Source organism: Bos grunniens, chromosome X (assembly GCF_055505025.1).
Source record: "Bos grunniens cultivar Pamir isolate PY7600 chromosome X, Bosgru_T2T1.0, whole genome shotgun sequence".
Classification (NCBI taxonomy): Eukaryota; Metazoa; Chordata; class Mammalia; order Artiodactyla; family Bovidae; genus Bos; species Bos grunniens.
Window position 1 is genome coordinate 63,064,352 of NC_141194.1, and position 21,101 is coordinate 63,085,452.

General features: G+C 37.4%; 1 protein-coding gene across 4 annotated transcripts in view; it reads left to right on the plus strand.

The window, feature by feature from the left end:
• KIF4A (kinesin family member 4A) overlaps positions 1-21,101 on the plus strand; it is a 129,594-nt gene that overhangs the window by 90,993 nt on the left and 17,500 nt on the right. For all 4 annotated transcript variants that reach the window (XM_086389908.1, XM_086389910.1, XM_086389911.1 and 1 more), the window contains exons 19-24: positions 4,490-4,573; positions 5,028-5,141; positions 13,287-13,442; positions 13,565-13,665; positions 18,315-18,444; positions 19,583-19,753. In XM_086389908.1, coding sequence (XP_086246034.1) covers positions 4,490-4,573; positions 5,028-5,141; positions 13,287-13,442; positions 13,565-13,665; positions 18,315-18,444; positions 19,583-19,753 — 756 coding nt within the window. The remainder of the gene's footprint in view (positions 1-4,489; positions 4,574-5,027; positions 5,142-13,286; positions 13,443-13,564; positions 13,666-18,314; positions 18,445-19,582; positions 19,754-21,101) is intronic.

Sequence of the window (21,101 nt, forward strand, 5' to 3'; positions counted from 1 at the left end):
AAGTAACTGCAACTTCTCAGAGTCCTAACTAATGAACACTTTTCTGGGCTGACTAGCATTAAAGCCTCTCTTCTAACAACTGGATCTCTAAATATATGATACATTCATGAATTTAACATGAATTTTTTTAAACGTCTACTATGTGCAAGGTACTATCCACTAGATACCATGGAAAATAGAAAGATGAGTAGTATACGTGTTCTGCCCTTGAAGAATGTCTTATCTACAGAGTGGTAGAATATAATTTCTAAAGGTGATGGTAGTTTTATTTTTTACTGAGCATTATAAAAGAAATCTGTTGTGAAAAGAGAATATCTGTCTAAATGGGAAAGTGGGACATAAACATGGTTTTCTTCAACAAGTTAGTGTTCCAATATATTAATTTGAGAGTGATGTTAAGATAGTGAAGTTTATGTAATATTTGCATGTAATGTAGTACCAGGGAGGATAATAATCGGGAAAGCAGAAAATAATGAAAATAATTTTTTTTTTAATTTGTTTACTTTATAAAAAATTGTTTATTTTTGGCTGGCAGGGGTTGCTTTGCAGTGTTGGTTTCTGCCTTGTATCCTCATTGGTCAGCCATGGGTGTACATATGTCACCTCCCTCTTGAACCTCCTCCCACCTCCCTTTTCTTATTGTTGTTCTGACATCCAGCAAGGTTCAGCCCAGGTGGTTACCAAATACATACACTGGAGACTAATTAGAAAAGAAAATGTTTAAGAAAAAGAGTGTACCGTTTTTTAAAAATGTTTTATTTAAAAATATTTTTAAATTAAAATATTTCTAAAGTAATTAAAAATTATTTAGAAGGTTTAAAAAACTCATGGAATTTTTCAAAGGTCTGAAAACAGTTCCTATCTTTTTATAAGAATAAACAAAAAATTAAAACCATAAAAAATTAAGCATAATTTTCTTCAGTACAAGAAATAAAGAGACTTGTACTTTACAAATAGTCTAAAATGCCAATGTAGTTAAGAAAGGGAACCACACTTCTAGCTGGACTAAAAAGATGATAACTGAAAAGGCCTTGAACAATAGGGAGGATTTTGACAGAGGTAAATGCCAGCATTCCAGATAAATGGAAGAACAGGAATGAAGACACAGAGATAACAGCTTTGTCGGAATTTTCAAGGAATAGCAAATGATCCATGTTGGATGAAGGATAGTCAGGGAAGATTTCATTGGAAAGACGAGTTGAAGCTGGATTGTTAAAGATTCAGGAAATTTGAAGTTTATTTTGTTAGTTTAAAGATTTTTAGGATTTTTGAGAAACGAAGTAATATCAGCAAATTACAGCTTTCCAACATACATCTGGGCTTCAGGTGTTAAACAAACTAAAGTATTAGGAATCTAGAGGTCAGAACACAAGCAGCTATTGCATCATCCAGAAAGATAATAGGGACCTGGATTAGAATAGTAACAGTGATCTTAGAAAGCATAGGAAAGAACATTAATTTGGGATCATTTTTAGAACAGGCCAGAATGTGATATGTTGAGTCAAGAAATGAGAGAAATGTTTTAGGAATGGTGGCACAAGGAGCTTTGTGGACTCTCTTCCCAGCAAAAGAAGTGCAACTAGTGACATTTATTAAAACAACCATTAAAAGTCTCTGGAAATTATCTTAAGGGCATAAGGAAGTAATGCTCATTCCAGGAAATCTATTTAATCTCAATAAGAACAGCGAAGAGTCTGTAGCCTTTGAGCTTCAAGCAACTCCCTCCCTCCTACCCAACAGCCCCATTTTGCTAAAGCTTTGTGTTTTTTTTTTTTTTTTTTTTTTTTTGAGTAAGAGCAGCCAAGAGGTCTGGGGATCCCTTCTTCCATCTCACCCCCGTGTACAGAGTGGAAGCTCTACCCCTGCTGCAGAAGACCACAACTACTGGGATCTGACTATCCTAACCCCTCTAATGATAGGATGTAGGTTCCATGTCAAGAGAGGCAAACCAAGAAAAATAGGGTATGCTGCCCCTGCTCAGCATCCTAATCCTAGAACAGAGATGTCACTCAGAGAAGTGGGCTGCTGTCCCACCAGGTCCTAAACAGTGGTACAGATGGTTCTGCCCGGGGGAGAGGCAGGCCATAGGAATGAAGTTTTCCCTAAGGGGACTGGCTTTATTTCGCAACAGAATCTGGGGAAGTTAAAACCTAAATATGCTGTCAAAAACTATGGAAATTTTGGTAGTGAACAATTAGGAGGAGACTGGTAGCTCATGAGAACAATAAATGAAACAACAGTCAAAATATTCTAAGATCTAATGACTGAAAACCTTCTAAATTTGATTTAAAAAAACATTACACATCTAAGAAGCTCAATCAACTACAAGTAGGATAAATTTACAGAGATCCACACCCAAGACACATCATGTCCAAATGTTGAAAGACAAAGACAAAAAACTTAAAAGCAGCAAAATAAAATGACTCATCATATATGGAGAAATCCCAATAAAATTAACAGCTGAATTCTCATCAAATCAGGAACAAGACAAGGGCATCCACTCTCACCACTTCTATTCAACATTGTCCTGGAGTTTCTAGCCAGGACTCTTAGGCAAGTAAGATATATGAAAGGCATCTAGATTGAAAAGGAAAAGGCAAAACTATCTCTGTTAGAGATGACATGATCTTGTATATAGAAAATCCTAGAGAATCAACTGAAAACTGTTAGAACAAATACATGAGCAGGAGGGTTGCAGGATATAAGTTCAATGCACAAAATTTGGTTATATTTCTCTTCACTAAAAACTAACAATTTGAAAATGAAATTAAGACAATTCCATTTATAATAACACCAATAAGAATAAAATACTTAGGAATAAGCTTAACAAAACAAGTGTAAGACTTGCATACTAAAAACTACAAAACGTCCTTTAATTAATTGAAGATCTAAGTGAAAAGAAAAATAACCCATGCTCATGAGTGGGAAGACTTAATATTAGGTTGGAATACCCCAAGATTGATCTACAGATTCAACACAATCCCAACCAAATTTTGTCTAGCTTATTTATAGAAATTCACACATTTATCCTAAAATTCATATGGAAATGCAAGTGACCCAGAATAGTCATAACAATCTTGAAAGAGAAGAAACTTGGAAATATGACATTTTCTGATTCCAGCAAATCCATGACCTCACATAGTTACCCTTTATTTTCAGTGTGAGAACACTTAATATCTACTCTCTTAGCAGATTTAAGTATACAATATAGTATTGTTAACTATAGTTACTTTGTTATACACTATAACTAAACGTTTATACCCTTTTACCAACCTTTCCCCATTTTCTTCACCCCTCCCCCTCAGTCTCTGATAGCTACCATTCTACTCTCTGGTTATATGAGTTCAACTTTTTTAGATTCTGCATATAAGTGAGAGGGCTTCCCAGGTGATGCTAGTGGTAAAGAAGCTGCCTGACAATGCAGAGGACGTGGGTTCAATCCCTGGGTTGGGAAGATTCCCTGGAAGAGAGCATGGCAACCCATTCCAGTATTCTTGCCTGGAAAATCCCATGAACAGAGAAGCCTAGTAGGCTGCAGTCCATAGGGTCACAAAGAGTCAGACACGACTAAGACGACTTAGCACATATAAGAGATCATATAGTATTTGTCTTTCTCAGTCTGGTTTATTTCATTTACCATAATGACCTTCAGGTTCATCCACGTTGTTTCAAATGGCAGGATTTCCTTCTTGTTTGTGAATGAATAATATTCCATTGTGTATACAATTGACCCTTGAACAACATGGATTTGAACTTCATGGGTCAACTTACACATGTTTTTTTTCCAATAGTAAATACTACACTACTATACTGTTCAGGGGCTTCCCAGGTGGTGCTAGTGGTAAGAAACCCACCTCCCGGTGCAGAAGACATAAAAGACATTCGATCCCTCGGTCAGGAAGATCCCCTGGAGGAGAGCATGGCAACCCACTCCAGTATTTTTGCCTGGAGAATCCCATGGACAGAGGAGTCTGGCAGACTACTGTCCATAGTGTCACAAAGAGTAGGACACGACTGAAGAGACTTAGCACACATGCACTATACTATCCACGATTAGTTGAATGTATGGATGCAGAACCACAGATATGGAGGGCCAACTGTAAAGTTACACACAAATTTTTGATTGCATGAGAGTTGACACCCCTAACCTTGTGTTGTTCAGGCAGCAATATATTCCACATTTTCTTTATCCATTCGTTTGTCAACAACTTTTGTCAACTTAGGTTATTTCCATAGCTTGGTTATTGTGAATAATGCTGCAATGAGTATGGGAATTTAGGTATCTCTTCAAGATACCGATTTCATTTCCTTTGCATGGATACTCAGTAGTGAGATTATCAGATTATATGGTCTCTATTTTTGATTTTTTAAGGAATTTTCATTCTGCTTTCCATAATGACTGTACTGTTGAAAGACTCTTCAGTTACATTATAAGGTTTTATTTTAACTAGCTGAATAGCAATTAAAAATCTGACTCTTTTCTTCTTAGGACCGCAAGAGGCAATATGAACTGCTCAAACTTGAAAGAAACTTCCAGAAACAGTCTAATGTGCTCAGACGTAAAACTGAGGAGGTAAGAAAATCCAGTCTGCTAGGTCAAGTATATTATCACTTTCAGGCTTAGATGCTGGTAGAATAGCATCCCTTAAATGAGCCAGTGTCCTGAGAAACCAGGGATACCAACCTTGACAGCAATTTGAGTCTTGATCCCTGTTGGTCAAGCATAAAACCTGCTGAAAATGGCAGTATTCAAATAAGGATTTTTTTCCTGATTGGACTTGCTTCTTTACAAAAAAAAAAAAAAAGAAATACTGATGTATGACATTTCTAGATACTATCAGTCTGCAGTACTTCCTTGAAATGTGTACTTCCCCTAGGCTCTTAAGCCATAACCAGTGTTAGGTACATGGGGATTTAGAAATGTGGTTCCTATAGAATTCAGACCCATAGAATTTTTATGCTAGAAATAAGAATGTTCTTCTTTCATACCCTTTAATTCAACATTACTATGAACCATTTTTATTTAGGCAGCAGCTGCCAACAAGCGTCTCAAGGATGCTCTCCAAAAACAGCGAGAGGTCGCAGATAAGCGGAAAGAGTCTCAGAGTCGTGGAATGGAAGGCACTGCGGCTCGAGTGAAGGTATGGACAGCTTGAACCACCATTTGTCTTATGTACACTGGGGATAGGGGAAAATGGGAAGTTGCTTTCTTTTTATTTAGAAGTAAACATTATAAAATCTGAAGTTCTACCTGAAAACCTTATTTCCCAAAGATATGATTACCTCCAAATGGTTGTTAAAGAATAGGAGTAGTGAACTCTTTCTGTTCCTGAGTCTTGATCCCTGTTGGTCATAAACTTTGAGCAGATAAAATTTTTTAACAATTTTATCGAGGTATATTTGACCTACAATAAATTATACATATTTAATGTGTACATTTTTAAAAGTTTTGACACAGATATACACCTTTAAATCATCACCACAATCAAGATAATGTCAGTGTCCATCAGGCTCAAAACTTTCTTTGTCCACTTTTGTAATCCCTCCCTCCCATACCCAATCTATCCTTCTACCCCTCCATCTCCAGGCATCCATTAATCTGCTTTCTGTCACTGGATTTTCTATGTAGATGATCACGTCATCTGCACATAGGGACAATTTTATTTATCCTTGCCCACTCTGTATGCCCTAAAAAAAAGCCTTTCTTACCTAATTGTACTTGCTAGAACCTCTAGTAAAATATCAGTAGAATAGATGAAAAGAGGACATCCTTGCTTTGTTCCTAATTTTAGAAGGATAGCTTTCAGTATTTCACCGTTAAGTATATTAGCTATAGGTTTTTGTATCAGATTGAATAAGTTCTTATCTATTCCTAGTTTGCTGAAAGGTTTTTATCATGACTGGATGTTGGGTTTTTCCAAAAGTTTTTTCTGAATCCTCTTGAGATGATCTTATGATTTGTTTTTACTCAGTATGGCAAATGGCATTGATTTTTTTCCAATTTATTTTATTACAATATAACTGACATACAGTAAGATTTACCCTTTTTAGTGTAGTACAGTTCTGTAAGTTTGATGTTAAAACTGGTTATTATCAAAATATAGAATAGTTATCCCCTCCAAATTGCCCTGTAACACTTTGTAGTCATCTCCCACATCCATCCCCGGCCTTTCATAAACAGTGATCTGCATTCTGTCATTATTGTTTTCACTTTGCATTGTATCGATGTCACTTAACTGGAAACATACAGTATGGCTTCTTTCACTTAGAATAAGGCATTTGAAATTTATCCATGTGTGTCTGTGTGCACTGTCACGTCCAACTCTTTGCAACCCCATGGACTGTAGCCTGCCAGGCTCCTCTGTTCATGAGATTTTGCAGGCAAGAATACCAGAGTGGGTTGCCATTTCCTCCTCCAGGGGATTTTCCCCACCCAGGGACTGAACCCACATATCCTGTGTCTCCTGCATTGGCAGGTGGATTCTTTACCACTGAGCCACAAGGGAAGCTCATCCATGCTGTTGCCTATATTATTCCATTGTATGGATGTTCCTTTATCTATTCACTTTATCTAATCATTTAAAGGTTACCTTGGAGTCGTTTTTCTCCTAGTTTTTGGTGCTCATGAATAAAGCGGTTATAAAAACATTCTCATACAGGTTTCTGTATAACAAAGGTAGTCAGTCATTCACTTGAGTAAATACCTAAGAGTGAGATTGCTTGGTCATATGGTAAGTGTGACCATATAAAGGACAGGGAAGCCTGGCGTGCTGCAGCCCATGGGGTCGCAAAGAGGCAGACACAACTTAGCACGTGAACAGCAACAACAATGTAAGTGGATGTGTAACTTTACAAGAAACTGCCAAATTATTTATCTAGTTGTTCAGTGCTAGTATATAGAAATACAGTTGACTTTTGTATATTAATTTTTATCTTCTGCCTTCATTAGTTTTGTAGCTATTTTGTAGGTTCTCTGGGACTTTCTACATAGATAATCATGCCATCCATAAATACAGTTTTATCTCTTCTTTTATAATATATATGTCTTTTATTTATTTTATTTGCCCTATTGCATTGGCTAGGACATTCAGGATGACACTGAATAGGAGAAATGACAGTAGAAACCCTTCTGTTCCTGATCTCAGGGGAACAATATTCAGTCTTTACTATTAAGTGTGATATTAGCTGTAGGTTTTTCATAGAGGTCCTTTATCAGCTTGAGAATGTTCTTATCTGTTCTTAGTTTGCTGTGAGTTCTTATCTTGAATGGATATAATTTTTTTTTTTTGGCTACACCACACAGTTTGCAGGATCTTAATTCCCTAACCGGGGATCAAACCCAGGCCCCCAGCAGTGAAAAGGCCTGGTGGGTTCTAATTACGGGTCCACAAGAGAATTTTCGATGAGTGGATATAGATTTTGCCAAATACTTTTTGTGTCTAGTTTGTTGATTTGGTAAATGATTTCGAAGTTCAAATATCGAGTCAGCCTTGCAATCTTTGAATAAACTCCACTTAGTGGTGATATATCATCCTTTTTATGTATTGTTGAGCTCGTGTGTACATGCGTGCATGCTCAGTTGCTTCAGTTGTGTCCGACTCTTTGTGACCCTATGGACTATAGCCCACCAGGCTTCTCTGTCCTTGGGATACTCCAGGCAAAAATACTGGAGTGGGTTGCCTTGCCCTCCTCCAGGGGTATCTTCCTGACTCAGGGATTGAACCTGGATCTCCTGCATTGCAAGCAGATTCTTTACCGCTCAACCAGTGAGGAAGCTCCATTGTTGAGTTCAACAATATATAAATTAAGATCTTGCTAAAATAAAAATTTTGTGTACAATTTTTATATCTGTATTCTTGAGGGACATTGGTCTGTTGTTTTCTTATGTCTTTGTCTGGTTTTGATATCAAGGCCTTCTAGAATAAGTGAGAAAGTATTGCCTCCTCTTCAATTGTCTGGAAGAGTTTGTATAGAACTAATATTGTTTCTTCCTTACAAGTTTTGTACAATTCACAAGTTAAGCCATCTAGGCCTGAAGGATGTTTCTGTTAGTTGTTGCTTTGGGTCAGAGGAGGGGTTAACTGTAATTCAGTTAGTGAGCTTTGGTAGTTTGTGTGTTTGACATGAATAACTTTATGCCAAACACATGAATGAATAAACTCATAAAGGCATGAAGTTATTCATAATATTCCCTTATTATCTTCCTAATATCTGTAAAAGCTGTAGTAATGTCCTCTGTCTCATTCATATTACTGATATTTTGTCTTTTCTCCTTTTTCTTGATTAGTTTGGCTAAGGTTTATCAAAGAATCAGCTCATTCTTACAAATGGTTAAAATAGTAAGCTTTATGTTATGTATATTCTACCACAGTTAAAAAAACTATCCCCAAAACCCCAGTTCATTAATTTCTAATCTGATCTTTATTATTTCCTTATTTCTGCTTTGGATTTAATTGGCTTTTTTAAAGTTTATTGAGGTAGAACCTGAGGTCATTGATTTGAGTTATTTTCTAATATAAACATTTAGTGCTATAAATTTCCCCTTTAATACTCCTTTAATGAAATCTAAAGGATGTTATTTAGTTTCCAAATATTAGGGGATTTTTCCAAATATCTTTCTGTTATGATTTCTAATTTAATTCCATTGTGGTTAGAGAATATACTTTTTATGACTTGAATTCCCTTGAATTTATTGAGATATATTATGACCTAGAAAATGGTCAGTCTTGGCAAATGTTCACACTTTGTGTACTTGAGAATGTATATTCTGCTATAGTTGGATAGAGTGTTCTATAAATGTCAATCATGTCAATTTGATAGATTGTGCTATTCATTTCTACTGTTTCCTTGCTGATTTTCTGCCTACTTGTTCTGTCAATTACTTAGAAATGGGTATTGAAATCTTCAACTAGAATTATGGATTTGTTTTTTTCTTCTTATAGTTCTAGATTTGCTCCATATATTTTGAAGCTCTATTATTAGGGGCATAAACATTTAAGATTAATTGATCCCTTTATTATTATAAAATGATCTTTTTTATTCCTAGCAATATTCTTTGTTCTGAGATCTACTTTTTCTGATAATAAGTCCCTCAAGCTTTCTTTTAATGTTATCATGGTATATTTTTAAAAATCCTTTTAGCTTTAACTTCTTTGTGCCTTCTTTGTTTTGTTTTGTTTTTAATTTATTTTGATGGCAGTGGGTCTTCATTGCTGTACACAAGCTTTCCCTAGTTGCAACAAGCAGGGTCTACTCTTCATTTGAGGTGGCTCCTCTTGTTGGGGAGCACCGGCTCTGGGCATGCAGGGCATGCAGGGTTCAGTAGTTGTGGCGCATGGGCTTAGTTGCCCCATGGTATGTGGGATTTTCCTGGACCAGGGATTGAACCCGTGTACCCTGCATTGGCAGGCAAATTTTTTCTATTTGTCCCATCTGTTCTTCATTCCCTTTTCCTTGTTTTCTGGCTTCTTTTGGATCAGTTGAGTATATTTATGATTCTACATTATCTTCTTTGTTGGCTTATATATGATTTTGTTTCAAATATCTTGGTGCTTTGTATATTATGGGCATTAACATTAAGGATTAAGTTCTTGAATAATTGACTCCCTTACCATTATGAAATTATCTTTTTTTATCCTTGACAATATTCCTTTTTTCTTCCAATTTTATTGAGATAAATCGATATATAGCACTACATAAGTTTAAGGTGTACAACATAGTGATTTGACTTATATATATCATTAAATGATAATCACAATAAGTTTAGTGAACATCTATCATTTCATATAGATACTAAATTAAAGAAATATAAAATTTTTTCTTGTGATGAGAACTCTTAGGATTTACTCTTTTAACAACTTATATATAGCATATAGCAGTGTTAATTATATTTATCATGTTGCACATTATATCCCTAATACTTTCTTATCTCATAACTGGAAGTTTGTACCTTTTGACTGCCTTCATTCAATTCCTCCTTCCCCCACACCCCACCTGTGAAAACCACAAATCTTACCTTTTTTGCTATGAGTTGTTAGTTTATTTGTGAAGTATATTGACCTACAACACTATGTTAGTTCCTGTTACACAACAGCGATTCAATATATGATCACCATGATAAGTCCAATTCCAATATGTCCCCATACAAAGATATTATATAGTTATTGTCTATATTCCCCACACTGTACATTTCATACCCTTGACTCCTTTATTTTCCAACTGGAAGTTTGTACATCTTAGTCTCCCTTACCTATTTTTTCCTCCCTCTCCCCTGGCAGTTACCTTTTTGTTCTCTATAACTCTGTTTCTGTTTTGTTCATTTGTTTTGTTTTTTTAGATTCTACTTATAAGTGAAATCACATAGTTTATCTTTGACTTATTTCACTAAGCATAATATCCTCTAGGTGTACTCATGTTGTCACAAATGGCAAGATTTCATTCTTATGGCTGGGTAACATCCCATCTTATATATACCTATATCCCACATCTTTATCCATTCACCTACTGATGACACTTAGGTTATTGTACACTGGCTATTGTAAATAGTGCTGCGATGAACATTGGGGTGCATATATGATTTCTAATTATGCTTTTTGTTTTCTTTGGATAAATACCCAGGAGTGGAATTGCTAGATCATTTGGTAGTACTATTTTTAATTTTTTGAGAATCTCCATACTGTTTTCCATCATGCCTTTACCAATTTACATTCTCACCAACAGTACACGAGGGTTCCCTTTTTCCCACAGCCTCACCAACACTTGTTTCTTTTGAAATTTTTTTAAACTTTGTATTTTATATTGGAGTATAGTTGATTAACAATGTTTTGATAGTTTCAGGTGTACACAATGCTGTATTTAAAATGGATAACCAACACTTATCATTTGTTGTCTTTTTGATAATAGCCATTCTGACCGGTGTGAGGTGATATCTCATAGTGGTTTTGATTTGCGTTTCCCTGTTGAATATCTTTTCATGTGTCTGTTGGCCATCTGTATATCTTCTTTGGAAAAATGTCTATTCAGATCCTCTATCCATTTTAAAACCTAGTTTTGTTTTTGTTTGTTTTTGATGTTGAGTTCTATGAGTTCTTTGTGTATTTTGGATATTAACCTCTTATCAGATATATCATTTGCAAATATCTTCTCCCTTTCAGTAGATGGCCTTTTCATTTTGTTGATGGTTTCCTTTGCTATGCAAGAGCTTTTAGTTGGATGTAGTACCATTTGTTTATTTTTGCTTTTGTTTCCCTTGCCTGAGGATACTTAGTAAAATATTATTAAGACTGATGTCAAAGAGCTCACTGCCTATATTTCCTTCTAAAAAGATTTATGGTTTCAGGTCTTACGTTTAGGTCTTTGATCCATTTTGAATTTATTTTTGTGTATGATGTGAGAAAGTAGTCCAGTTTGATTCTTTTGCATGTAGTTGTCCAGTTTTCCAAGTACCATTTATTGTAGAGGCTGTCTTTTCCCCATTGTATATTCTTGCCTCCTTTGTCATAGATTTATTGCCCATATAAATGTGGGTAATAATATTCTTTAATGCAAATTCTGTATTTGTTGTTTTTCAGTCACTCAGTCATGTCCAACTCTTTGCAACCCCATGGACTGCAGCACTCCAGGCTTCCCTGTCCTTCACCATGTCCCGGAGCTTGCTCAAACTCATATCCATTGAGTCAGTGATGCCATCCAACCATCTCAACCTCTGTCATCCCCTTCTCCTCCTGCCTTCAATCTTTCCCAGCATCAGAGTCTTTTCCAGTGAGTCGGCCCTTCACATCAGGTGGCCAAAGTATTGGAACTTCAGTTTCAGCATCAGTCCTTCTAATGAATATTCAGGATGGATTTCCTTTAGGATTAACTGGTTTGATATCCTTGCAGTCCAAGGGACTCTCAAGAGTCTTCTCCAACACCACAGTTCAAAAGCATCAGTTCTTCAGCGTTCAGCCTTCTTTATGGTCCAGCTCTCACATCCATACATGACTACTGGATAAACCATATCTTTGACTATATGGACCTTTGTTGGCAAAGTAATGTCTCTGCTTTTTAATATGCTGTCTAGATTGGTCATAGCTTTTCTTCCAAGGAGCAAGCATCTTTTAATTTCATGGCTGTAGTCACCATCTCCAATGATTTTGTAGCCCAAGAAAATAAAATCTGTCACTGTTTCCATTGTTTCCCCATCTATTTGCCATGAAGTGATGGGACCGGATGCCATGATCTTCATTTTTTGAATGTTGAGTTTTATTTATTTATTTATTTATTTGAATGTTGAGTTTTAATCCAGCTTTTTCACTCTCCTCTTTCACCTTCATCAAGAAGCTGTTTGGTTCCTCTTCAGTTTCTGCCATAAGGGTGGTGTCATCTGCATATCTCAGGTTATTGATATTTCTCCCAGCAATTTTGATTCCAGATTGCCAGAATTGGTTCCAGATTAATACCAAATAATTATATTTGATTAATAATAGTTAATTAATAATAAACCATTAATATAAAAATATATCCACTCTAGCTTTCTTTGACTACTCTTAGCATGGTATATCTTCATCTAAAAAAGAAGTTTTTCATTTTTTGAAAGTATCTGTTTTTTATTACACTGGATCTTCATTGCGATACACAGGCTTCTCATTGTGGTGGCTTCTGTTGTTGTAGAGCGCAGGTTATGCACATGGGCTTCAGTAGTAGCAACACATGGGCTCAGATGTTGCAGTGTGCAGGCTCTAGAGCATGGGCTTAGCTGTTGTGGTGCTTAGGCTCAGTTGCTCCATGGCATGTGGGTTCCTCCCAGACCAGGGTTCGAACCCATGTCCCCTGCATTGACAGGCAGATTCTTACCCAGTGTACCACCAGGGAAGTCCAGGTTACCTTTCTAAAAACTGAATTTAGTTAATTGCATTTTAAAAAATTCCATTGATCTATTTTAAAGATTAATAATGGTTACTGTTTATTAAGTAGAACAGATGATCAAAATATACTTCAGTTCTGTGTTATGACTTATTATGGACAAAAGTTAAGGAGAAAATGGAGAAGGTAAAGACAGAATACATAGAAATGCTAGGATATCTGAAGAAAGATTTTCTGCAGAAAGCTTTCTTGTGACCTTTTTGGAAATTGCTACTAAAGGCTCTTAGAGAACTATTGGGGTTTTTGGTGAGTTTTGGCACAAATGGAAATCTCACTTCTACTTACTTGGGCTCTGGTTCAAGTGAAATTAAACCTGGAGTGAATCTAGCCCATGGGCCAGAGATTCCTCATCCTTAACCTAACATGACTGATTTATCTTCTAGAGTTGGCTTGGAAATGAAATTGAGATAATGGTCAGTACTGAGGAAGCCAAACGCCATCTGAATGACCTTCTGGAAGACAGAAAGATTCTGGCTCAGGATGTGGCTCAACTCAAATTAAAAATGGAATCTGGGGAGAATCCACCTCCTAAACTCCGGGTAAGTGCTCTGTGGAAATATATTGCCAATGATCATACTCTACACCCCACAGAAACCCTCACTAATTTGGAGAACTTCTTTCCAATTAGAGCTTCACCCTCATCCCCACTCCTTCTTTACAGAGGCGAACATTCTCACTTGCTGAACTGCGTGGTCAAGTTCCTGCATCAGAGGATTCCATTAAAAAGCAGATTGAAAGCCTAGAGACTGAAATGGAACTCAGGTAATGGTACTATCTCTAAGGCATTATAAAAACTTATGCCTTGAATCAAAATAGAAGCTATCAATCAGTGATTCAAAAGCTTTGTGATGTGGGAGAAACAAGAGAAAATAATGATTTTTTGAACTATACACTTCACTAGGCATGTTAGATACATTTTCTCATTCAGTCTCTCTGTGAGATATATACCTTATAAGATAAGCATCATTGTTCTCTTCTCACTTTAGAGATCTAAAGTTGAAAGATCTTTAAAAATTTGCTAAAGATGATAAAGAACCAGGATTTGAAACCCATTTTATCTAATTCCAAAATCTTTAGTGTCTGAGCCACCAGGGAAGTCCATGATATATCACAAGAACTGACAAAAAACAAAACTTTAGAGGAACCCAATAAATGATACCAGAAGATCAACAACCTGGGAGAAAGAATTTTAGAGATCATCAGCAAAGTAGGTAAAATGCATAAGTAAACTATCATGAGCATTAAACGAGATTAGAAAGTAAAGTATAGGACTTCCCCAGTGGCTCAGTGGAAAGGAATCCTCCTGCCAATGCAAGGGACACAGGTTCAATCTCTAGTCCAGGAAGATTCCACATGCCTCAGAGCAACTAAGCCCATGCACCACAACTGCTGGAGCCCGTGCTCTCTAGGGCCCAGATGCCACAACGACTGAGCCTGTGTGCTACAACTACTGAGGCCCATGCACCTGCAGCCTGTGCTCCACAGCAGGAGAAGCCACCACAATGAGTAGCCCAAGCACCTCAGCAAAGCGTAACCCCCACTCACTGCAACTAGAGAAAGCCTGTACAAAGCAACTAAGACTCAGCACAGCCAAAAAAATAAATAGAAAGTAAAGTACATAACACAGAACTTGGCATCTTAGAAGTGCTTGGTAAATGCTCTTCTCTTTAATCACTATTACTGTCTTTTAAATATCTATGAAATCTATAAGTAACAGAACTTTGATAGATATTTTATACTGTCTTAGGTATAATAGAATTTTATTGCCCAGAAGACCTTGGAGATCATTTAATTTGTTTTCAGCAACACACACTAGCTGTATATCTTCGGATATGTCTTTAAGTCACTCAGCAATTGATGTTCTGCTTTGTGCTACACTTGGAGAAGGAAATGGCAACCCACTCCAGTATTCTTGCCTGGAAAATCCCATGGCCAGAGGAACCTGATAGGCTACAGTCCATGGGGTCACAAAGAGTTGGACACGACTGAGTGACTTCACTTTACTTCACTTTGTGCTACACTAGATGTAGTTGGGATATATAGAAAGTATAGATGGCATTGTCCTTGCTCTCAAGTAGAAACATTATGTTGACTGACAGTGGTGTGTTGAAATTGTTTGTTAAAATTTCAGGTATGCTGTAAACTGTTGATAGCTTACAATCGCTCGTGGTGAGAATATTTACACTATGGAAACTAGCAAAGGCTACAAATCAGATCTGGTATTTTTAGGTGCTGTTTGTTAAACATTTACCTGCACACCATTGTGCATAAGTAAATGATTATATAAATGTAGGGCAGGTGCCAGGTAGAGTGCAATTAGACCAAGGTGAGTTTAATCAAAGGAATTTCTCTAAAGATAGGAAAGGGCATTTGATAGATAAAACAACTCTAGTGTTCTGGCCCACCTCTTCCAAGAAGCCTTCCCTGACTCTTCATCCCTCACTAATTTTCCTCTTCTCTAAACTCCTTCAGAAATTACAGTACTCAGTCATATAGTACAGATGATATATGTTATCTTTATATTTATTGATTATTTTACATCTATTAGTCTTGTCAATCTAGACAGATTGTAAGCTTGTTGAAGGAAAGGACCACATATTAGACCAGGGTTCTCAAAGTATGGTGTACAGTCTCCTGGGCATCTCTGAGACCCTTTCAGGGAACCTATGTGACTCCCTGTTTTTATAATAATATTAAGAACTTGTTTGCCATTTTTACTGTATTGACATTTGCCATAATAATGCCAAAGCAATAGTGGACAAAACTGCTAGCACCTTGGCTTGAATCAAAGCAATGGCACAAACCTGTGCCACATGTTGTGCTCAGTCACTCATTCATGTCTGACTCTTTGCGACCCCATGGACCATAGCCTGCCAGGCTCCTCTGGCCATGGGATTCTCCAGGCAAGAATACTGAAGTGAGTTACCATGCCCTCCTCCAGTGGATCTTCCCAACCCAGGAATTGAACCCGCATCTCTTACGTCTCCTGCATTAGCAGGCGGGTGCTTTACCACTAGCACCACCTGAGAAGCCCAGCACAAACCTGTACTAGCAATCATTGAATACTTCATCATCACACACTCTCATTTTTTTAAAAGTCAGTTTTACTCAAGAATGGCTGTGATAAAACAATAAAAATTGTTAATTTTTTAAAATCTCAACTCTTGAGTTCAGATCTTTATAATGTTCCGAGTGACGGAATGGGAAGAATGCATAAAGCACTTGTGCTGACGTCAAAGGCTGATGTTTGTCTCAAGGAAAAGCATTTGTGCAGTTTGAGGTGTGAGCTTGACAGGCCTCTTTTTTCACAGAACATCAGTTTTACTTGAAAGAACTACTGACAGACAAAGTATGGTTATTCAGACTTGGGTACTTGGCAGACATTTTCTCAAAAATGAGCAGAGTGAGCCTGTTACATCAAGGAAAACAACTGTCAGTGTTTGTCACCAAAAATAAAATTTGAGCTTTCACGCAAAACTTAGATTTTGTGTATGATGTGTATCCATCACTGTTAGCTTGACAGTTTTACATAACTTTTCTAATGCACCCAGTAGTGATCTTAACATTTGTTATCTCATTTCTGTTGTGTAACAAAATGTGTTGATTTGAAGGTTCTGTATGACCGTCCAAATGACATGTTACAGAATCACGTAAGAGTAAAAGATCCATTCAGTTGGCAAGTAACTACATTTCAACTCTTTTAAGGAACTTGTTGGGTTTTGGTGTAGTCTCAAAGAAGAATATCCACAGTTTTATTGAGGAATTTCCCAGGAATTTCCAGGTGGTACAGTGGTTAGGACTCCATACTTTCACTGCAGTGCCCTGGGTTCAATCCCTGGTCAGGGAACTAAGATCCCACAAGCTGTGCAGTGAGGCTAAAATTAAATTAAAATGCTCCTCTCTTGTCCAACTACATATCCATGTGTGGCCAGACTACCTTCATTTACATCAACCAGAACATGTCACAAAAGATTAAATGCAGAGGGACATGCGAGAATCCAGCTGTCTTCTACTGAGCCATACATTACAGAGATACGTCAGTGTAAAACAATCTCACCCTTCTTACTGCATTGTTTTTTGTATTGGAAAATGTTGTTTTGTGTGTGTGTGTGTGTGTATGTGTGTGAGAGAGAGAGAGAGAAAGACATGCACACACACACACGTTCATGTCCTTCTCAGACCTTAGAATGTGACTTTATTTGGAAACAGTGTCACTGGAGGTCTAATTGTTAATATATAATGGATTACTTTGACCTTAAGTGAATTAATAAATATTTTTCTCACTTTTACTTTCTAATAGTGTAAATATCTATAGATAAAATGTATATGAGCAGAATTTCTTAGAGGTCCTCAATAATTTTTAAGAGTGTCAAGGGGTCCTGGGACCCAAAAAGTTAAGAACTGCTGTCTCAGATTATTTTAGTATCCATTTTCTTTATAGTACCTTATTGCATGTTACACACTGGAGAAGGCGATGGCACCCCACTCCAGCACTCTTGCCTGGAAAATCCCATGGACGGAGGAGCCTGGTAGGCTGCAGTCCATGCGGTTGCGAAGAGTCAGACACGACTGAGCGACTTCCCTTTCACTTTTCACTTTCATGCATTGGAGAAGGAAATGGCAACCCACTCCATTGTTCTTGCCTGGAGAATCCCAGGGATGGGGGAGCCTGGTGGGCTGCCATCTATGGAGTCGCACAGAGTCGGACACGACTGAAGTGACTTAGCAGCAGCAGCAGCATGTTACACACATGCCAGTACACTCCCTCTCACTGGACACCTAGCAAATTTGAGAAAGAAGCTATTGATTAAACTGAAATATTATGCAGACCTTGGTCTCAGGCCATAATTGATCATAAAGTATCTGGAAGCTATAACCAGTATCATGGTATCTAGTTTTCTTAGAAACTTCTCAGTCCTTTGGCAAGTGCTTTAAGACAACTTCTCACAACACCAGCCATAGGTATGTATTTGATGTTCAATTCCAGCAAAGAGCATTCACCTGTTCATTCTTTTGAGTTTTCCTTAAAGTCTCTAACCTGAATCTTATCCTTGTAAATATGAGCCACCATGTCACAATTCCAGCTTATATGGCCTCAAGACAAAGTCATATTATAGACAATGTGCTACAACAAAAGCCTCACTAAAACAAATCTTTCCAAGCCCACTGTATGACCCACTTATTTCAACCAGTATTTAATAAAATAAAAACATTTGGATAGTCTTAGAGTCCCTTTATAACAAGATTTGAGATACTGTATAAAATCCTAACCAGATGACTCAGTCATTATTTAAGTGATATTTAACTGATACCTCTGTCCATAAAAGTATTTGAAGTTTCTCCTTAGAGCTCTTCCCTTTCCTTGATGTTGAGGCTACTAGCAATAAGGCACACTGTTTCTTTCCCTGAAGGAGTGCTCAGATTGCTGACCTACAGCAGAAGCTGCTGGACGCAGAAAGTGAAGACAGACTAAAACACCGCTGGGAGAATATTGCTACCATTCTGGAAGCCAAGTGTGCCCTGAAATACTTAACTGGAGAAGTAAATATTTCTTCCTATCAGCTATTAGGGGTCTGGTTTGGTGGTTTGAAGTAAAATGTTAGCCTGGAATATTGTCATAGTGCTATTGCCACTGTTCTTGGTAGAAACCACAATGACACTATCATTAGAGAAATAGTTTTATGGGTAAAGGTTTGTGTGAGCAAGTACAGCCTGGTCACTTAAAATATATATATATAACTTGCAAGCTGATACTCATGCCTGGCATGTAACAGGTGTTCAATAATGTTCACTGTTATGAAAAGTTTAAGATACCATAGTAGGCCACTGATCAAACATAAAATATTATACTATACTACTTTTTAAAACACACCTGATATGTATTCAGAAAGTTTTAAGTACAATCTAGGAGAAACAAAACCTTTGACATATAAAGATTCATTTAAAGAAAATCCGTCTTTACTGACCTTAAAATAATGTATCATCATCCATTGTCACAAAAGGAATTAAAATTGATCACCTCTGGTGATTAAGGCAAGCATACAAACTCTAACTCTGCAAGTTTGAGCAATGCTATCCTTTATACATTTTTGTGTTGGATTAGCAGATTTATCCTACTAAGGAAATCCTTATTAGTCTTGTGAACACTGGTATTTTTGATATTCACCATCTGGACTAGTAGAGAATATAAAACTAGGTCACTATAGGATATCAATCTAACCTAAAGAGCCAAAGTTGCAGTTTCAGCTAATGTGTCTACGAGTTCCAACATGTGAACACAGGCATTCTGAAATGAGACATAATTAGCCATAAGGGTGTGACTTATGGATTTCTCTTTAAAATTAAGGAAGAACTTTTTGAATATCAGAATTTGGATTTGTCTTATACTCTTTGTGTTAGATTCATTCTTGCCTTGAAGTAGAACAAAAGATTAAATGACCTTAGTGGTGGCTTCCAGCTCTAGGATACCTATCTCAGCAGATAACTGTCTGGGCTCTTGGTTTGAATGGTGTTGTTACTATTCAATGGTAGAATCCATATGACATGAAAAAATAAGACTAGACTTGGAAATGGAAGAATATTTCTCAGTCAGTTTCAAGAAAGCTGATATTTTCCTGCCTAATGAATGGGGAAAGGTGACCGTTCTCCAAATAAACTGATCTTCTTTTATCCCTTCCAGCTGGTCTCCTCCAAAATACAGGTCAGCAAGCTTGAAAGCAACCTGAAACAGAACAAGGCCAGCCATGCTGACATGCAGAAGATGCTGTTTGAGGAACGAAATCATTTTGCTGAAATAGAAGCAGAGTTACAGGCAGAGCTGGTGAGAATGGAACAACAGCACCAAGAGAGGGTAAGCTGGCAAGCCAAGAAGCCATACTGAGAAACAAACCATCGTTGCTTTCTGTTGTTGGTTTAAAATAATAATAGTGGGAGGTATGAAGTTTCCTTCAAAAGGCCATGTAGTCTTTTCCAATCTTTGCCAATAAGAAACCAGAAACAGAAAAATGACCTATCTAAGTTTACACGTCCCAGTGACAGTGGCTCTTAGCTTCCAATTTTTTTTTAATATTTATCTACTTATTTATTTGGCTGTCCCAGGTCTTATTTGCAGCATGCAGAATCTTTCGTTGCAGCACACGGGCTTCTCTGTATTTGTGGCCCAAGGGTTCCAGAGCACGTGGGCTCAGTAGTTGTGGTACACAAGCTTAATTGCCTCATGGCGTATGGGATCTTAGTTTCCCAACCAGGGATCAAACCCATGTTCCCTGCATTGGCAGGTGGATTCTTAACCACTGGACCACTGGGAAGTCCCTTAAGCTCCAACTTTAATACCAAGATGAACATGCTGATAATACTGTGGCTGTTCTTACTACTTCAAGCCATGAGAGTAAAAGAGAATAATTTTCTTTGAAATCACAGAGGAATAACTGCATCAGTTCAGTTCAGTTCAGTTGCTTAGTCATGTCTGACTCTTTGTGACCCCATGGACCACAGCATGCCAGACCTTCCTGTCCATCACCAACTCCCAGAGTCTATTCAAACTCATCTCGATTGGGTCGGTGATGCCATCTACCCATCTCATCCTCTGTCATCCCCTTTTCTTCCTGCCTTCAATCTTTCCCAGCATCAGGGTCTTTTCAAATGAGTCAGCTCTTCACATCAGGTGGCCAAAGTATTGGAGTTTCAGCTTCAACATCAGTCCTTCCAATGAACACTCAGGACTGATCTCCTTTAGGATGGACTGGTTGGATCTCTTTGCAGTCCAAGGGACTCTCAAGAGTCTTCTACAACACCACACTTCAAAAGCATCAATTCTTCAGCACTCAGCTTCCTTTATAATCCAACTCTCACATCCATACATGACTACTGGAAAAACCATAGCCCTGACGAGACAGACCTTTGTTGGTAAAGTAATGTCTCTGCTTTTTAATATGCTGTCTAGGTTGGTCATAACTTTCCTGCCAAGGAGTAAGCGTCTTTTAATTTCATGGCTGCAGTCACCATCTGCAGTGATTTTGGAGCCCAAAAAAATAGTCTCTCGCTGTTCCCATTGTTCCCCCATCTATTTGCCATAAAGTGATGGGACTGGATGCCACGATCTTAGTTTTTTGAATGCTGAGCTTTAAGCCAACTTTTTCACTCTCCTTTCACTTTCATCAAGAGGCTCTTTAGTTCTTCTTCAATTTATGCCACAAAGG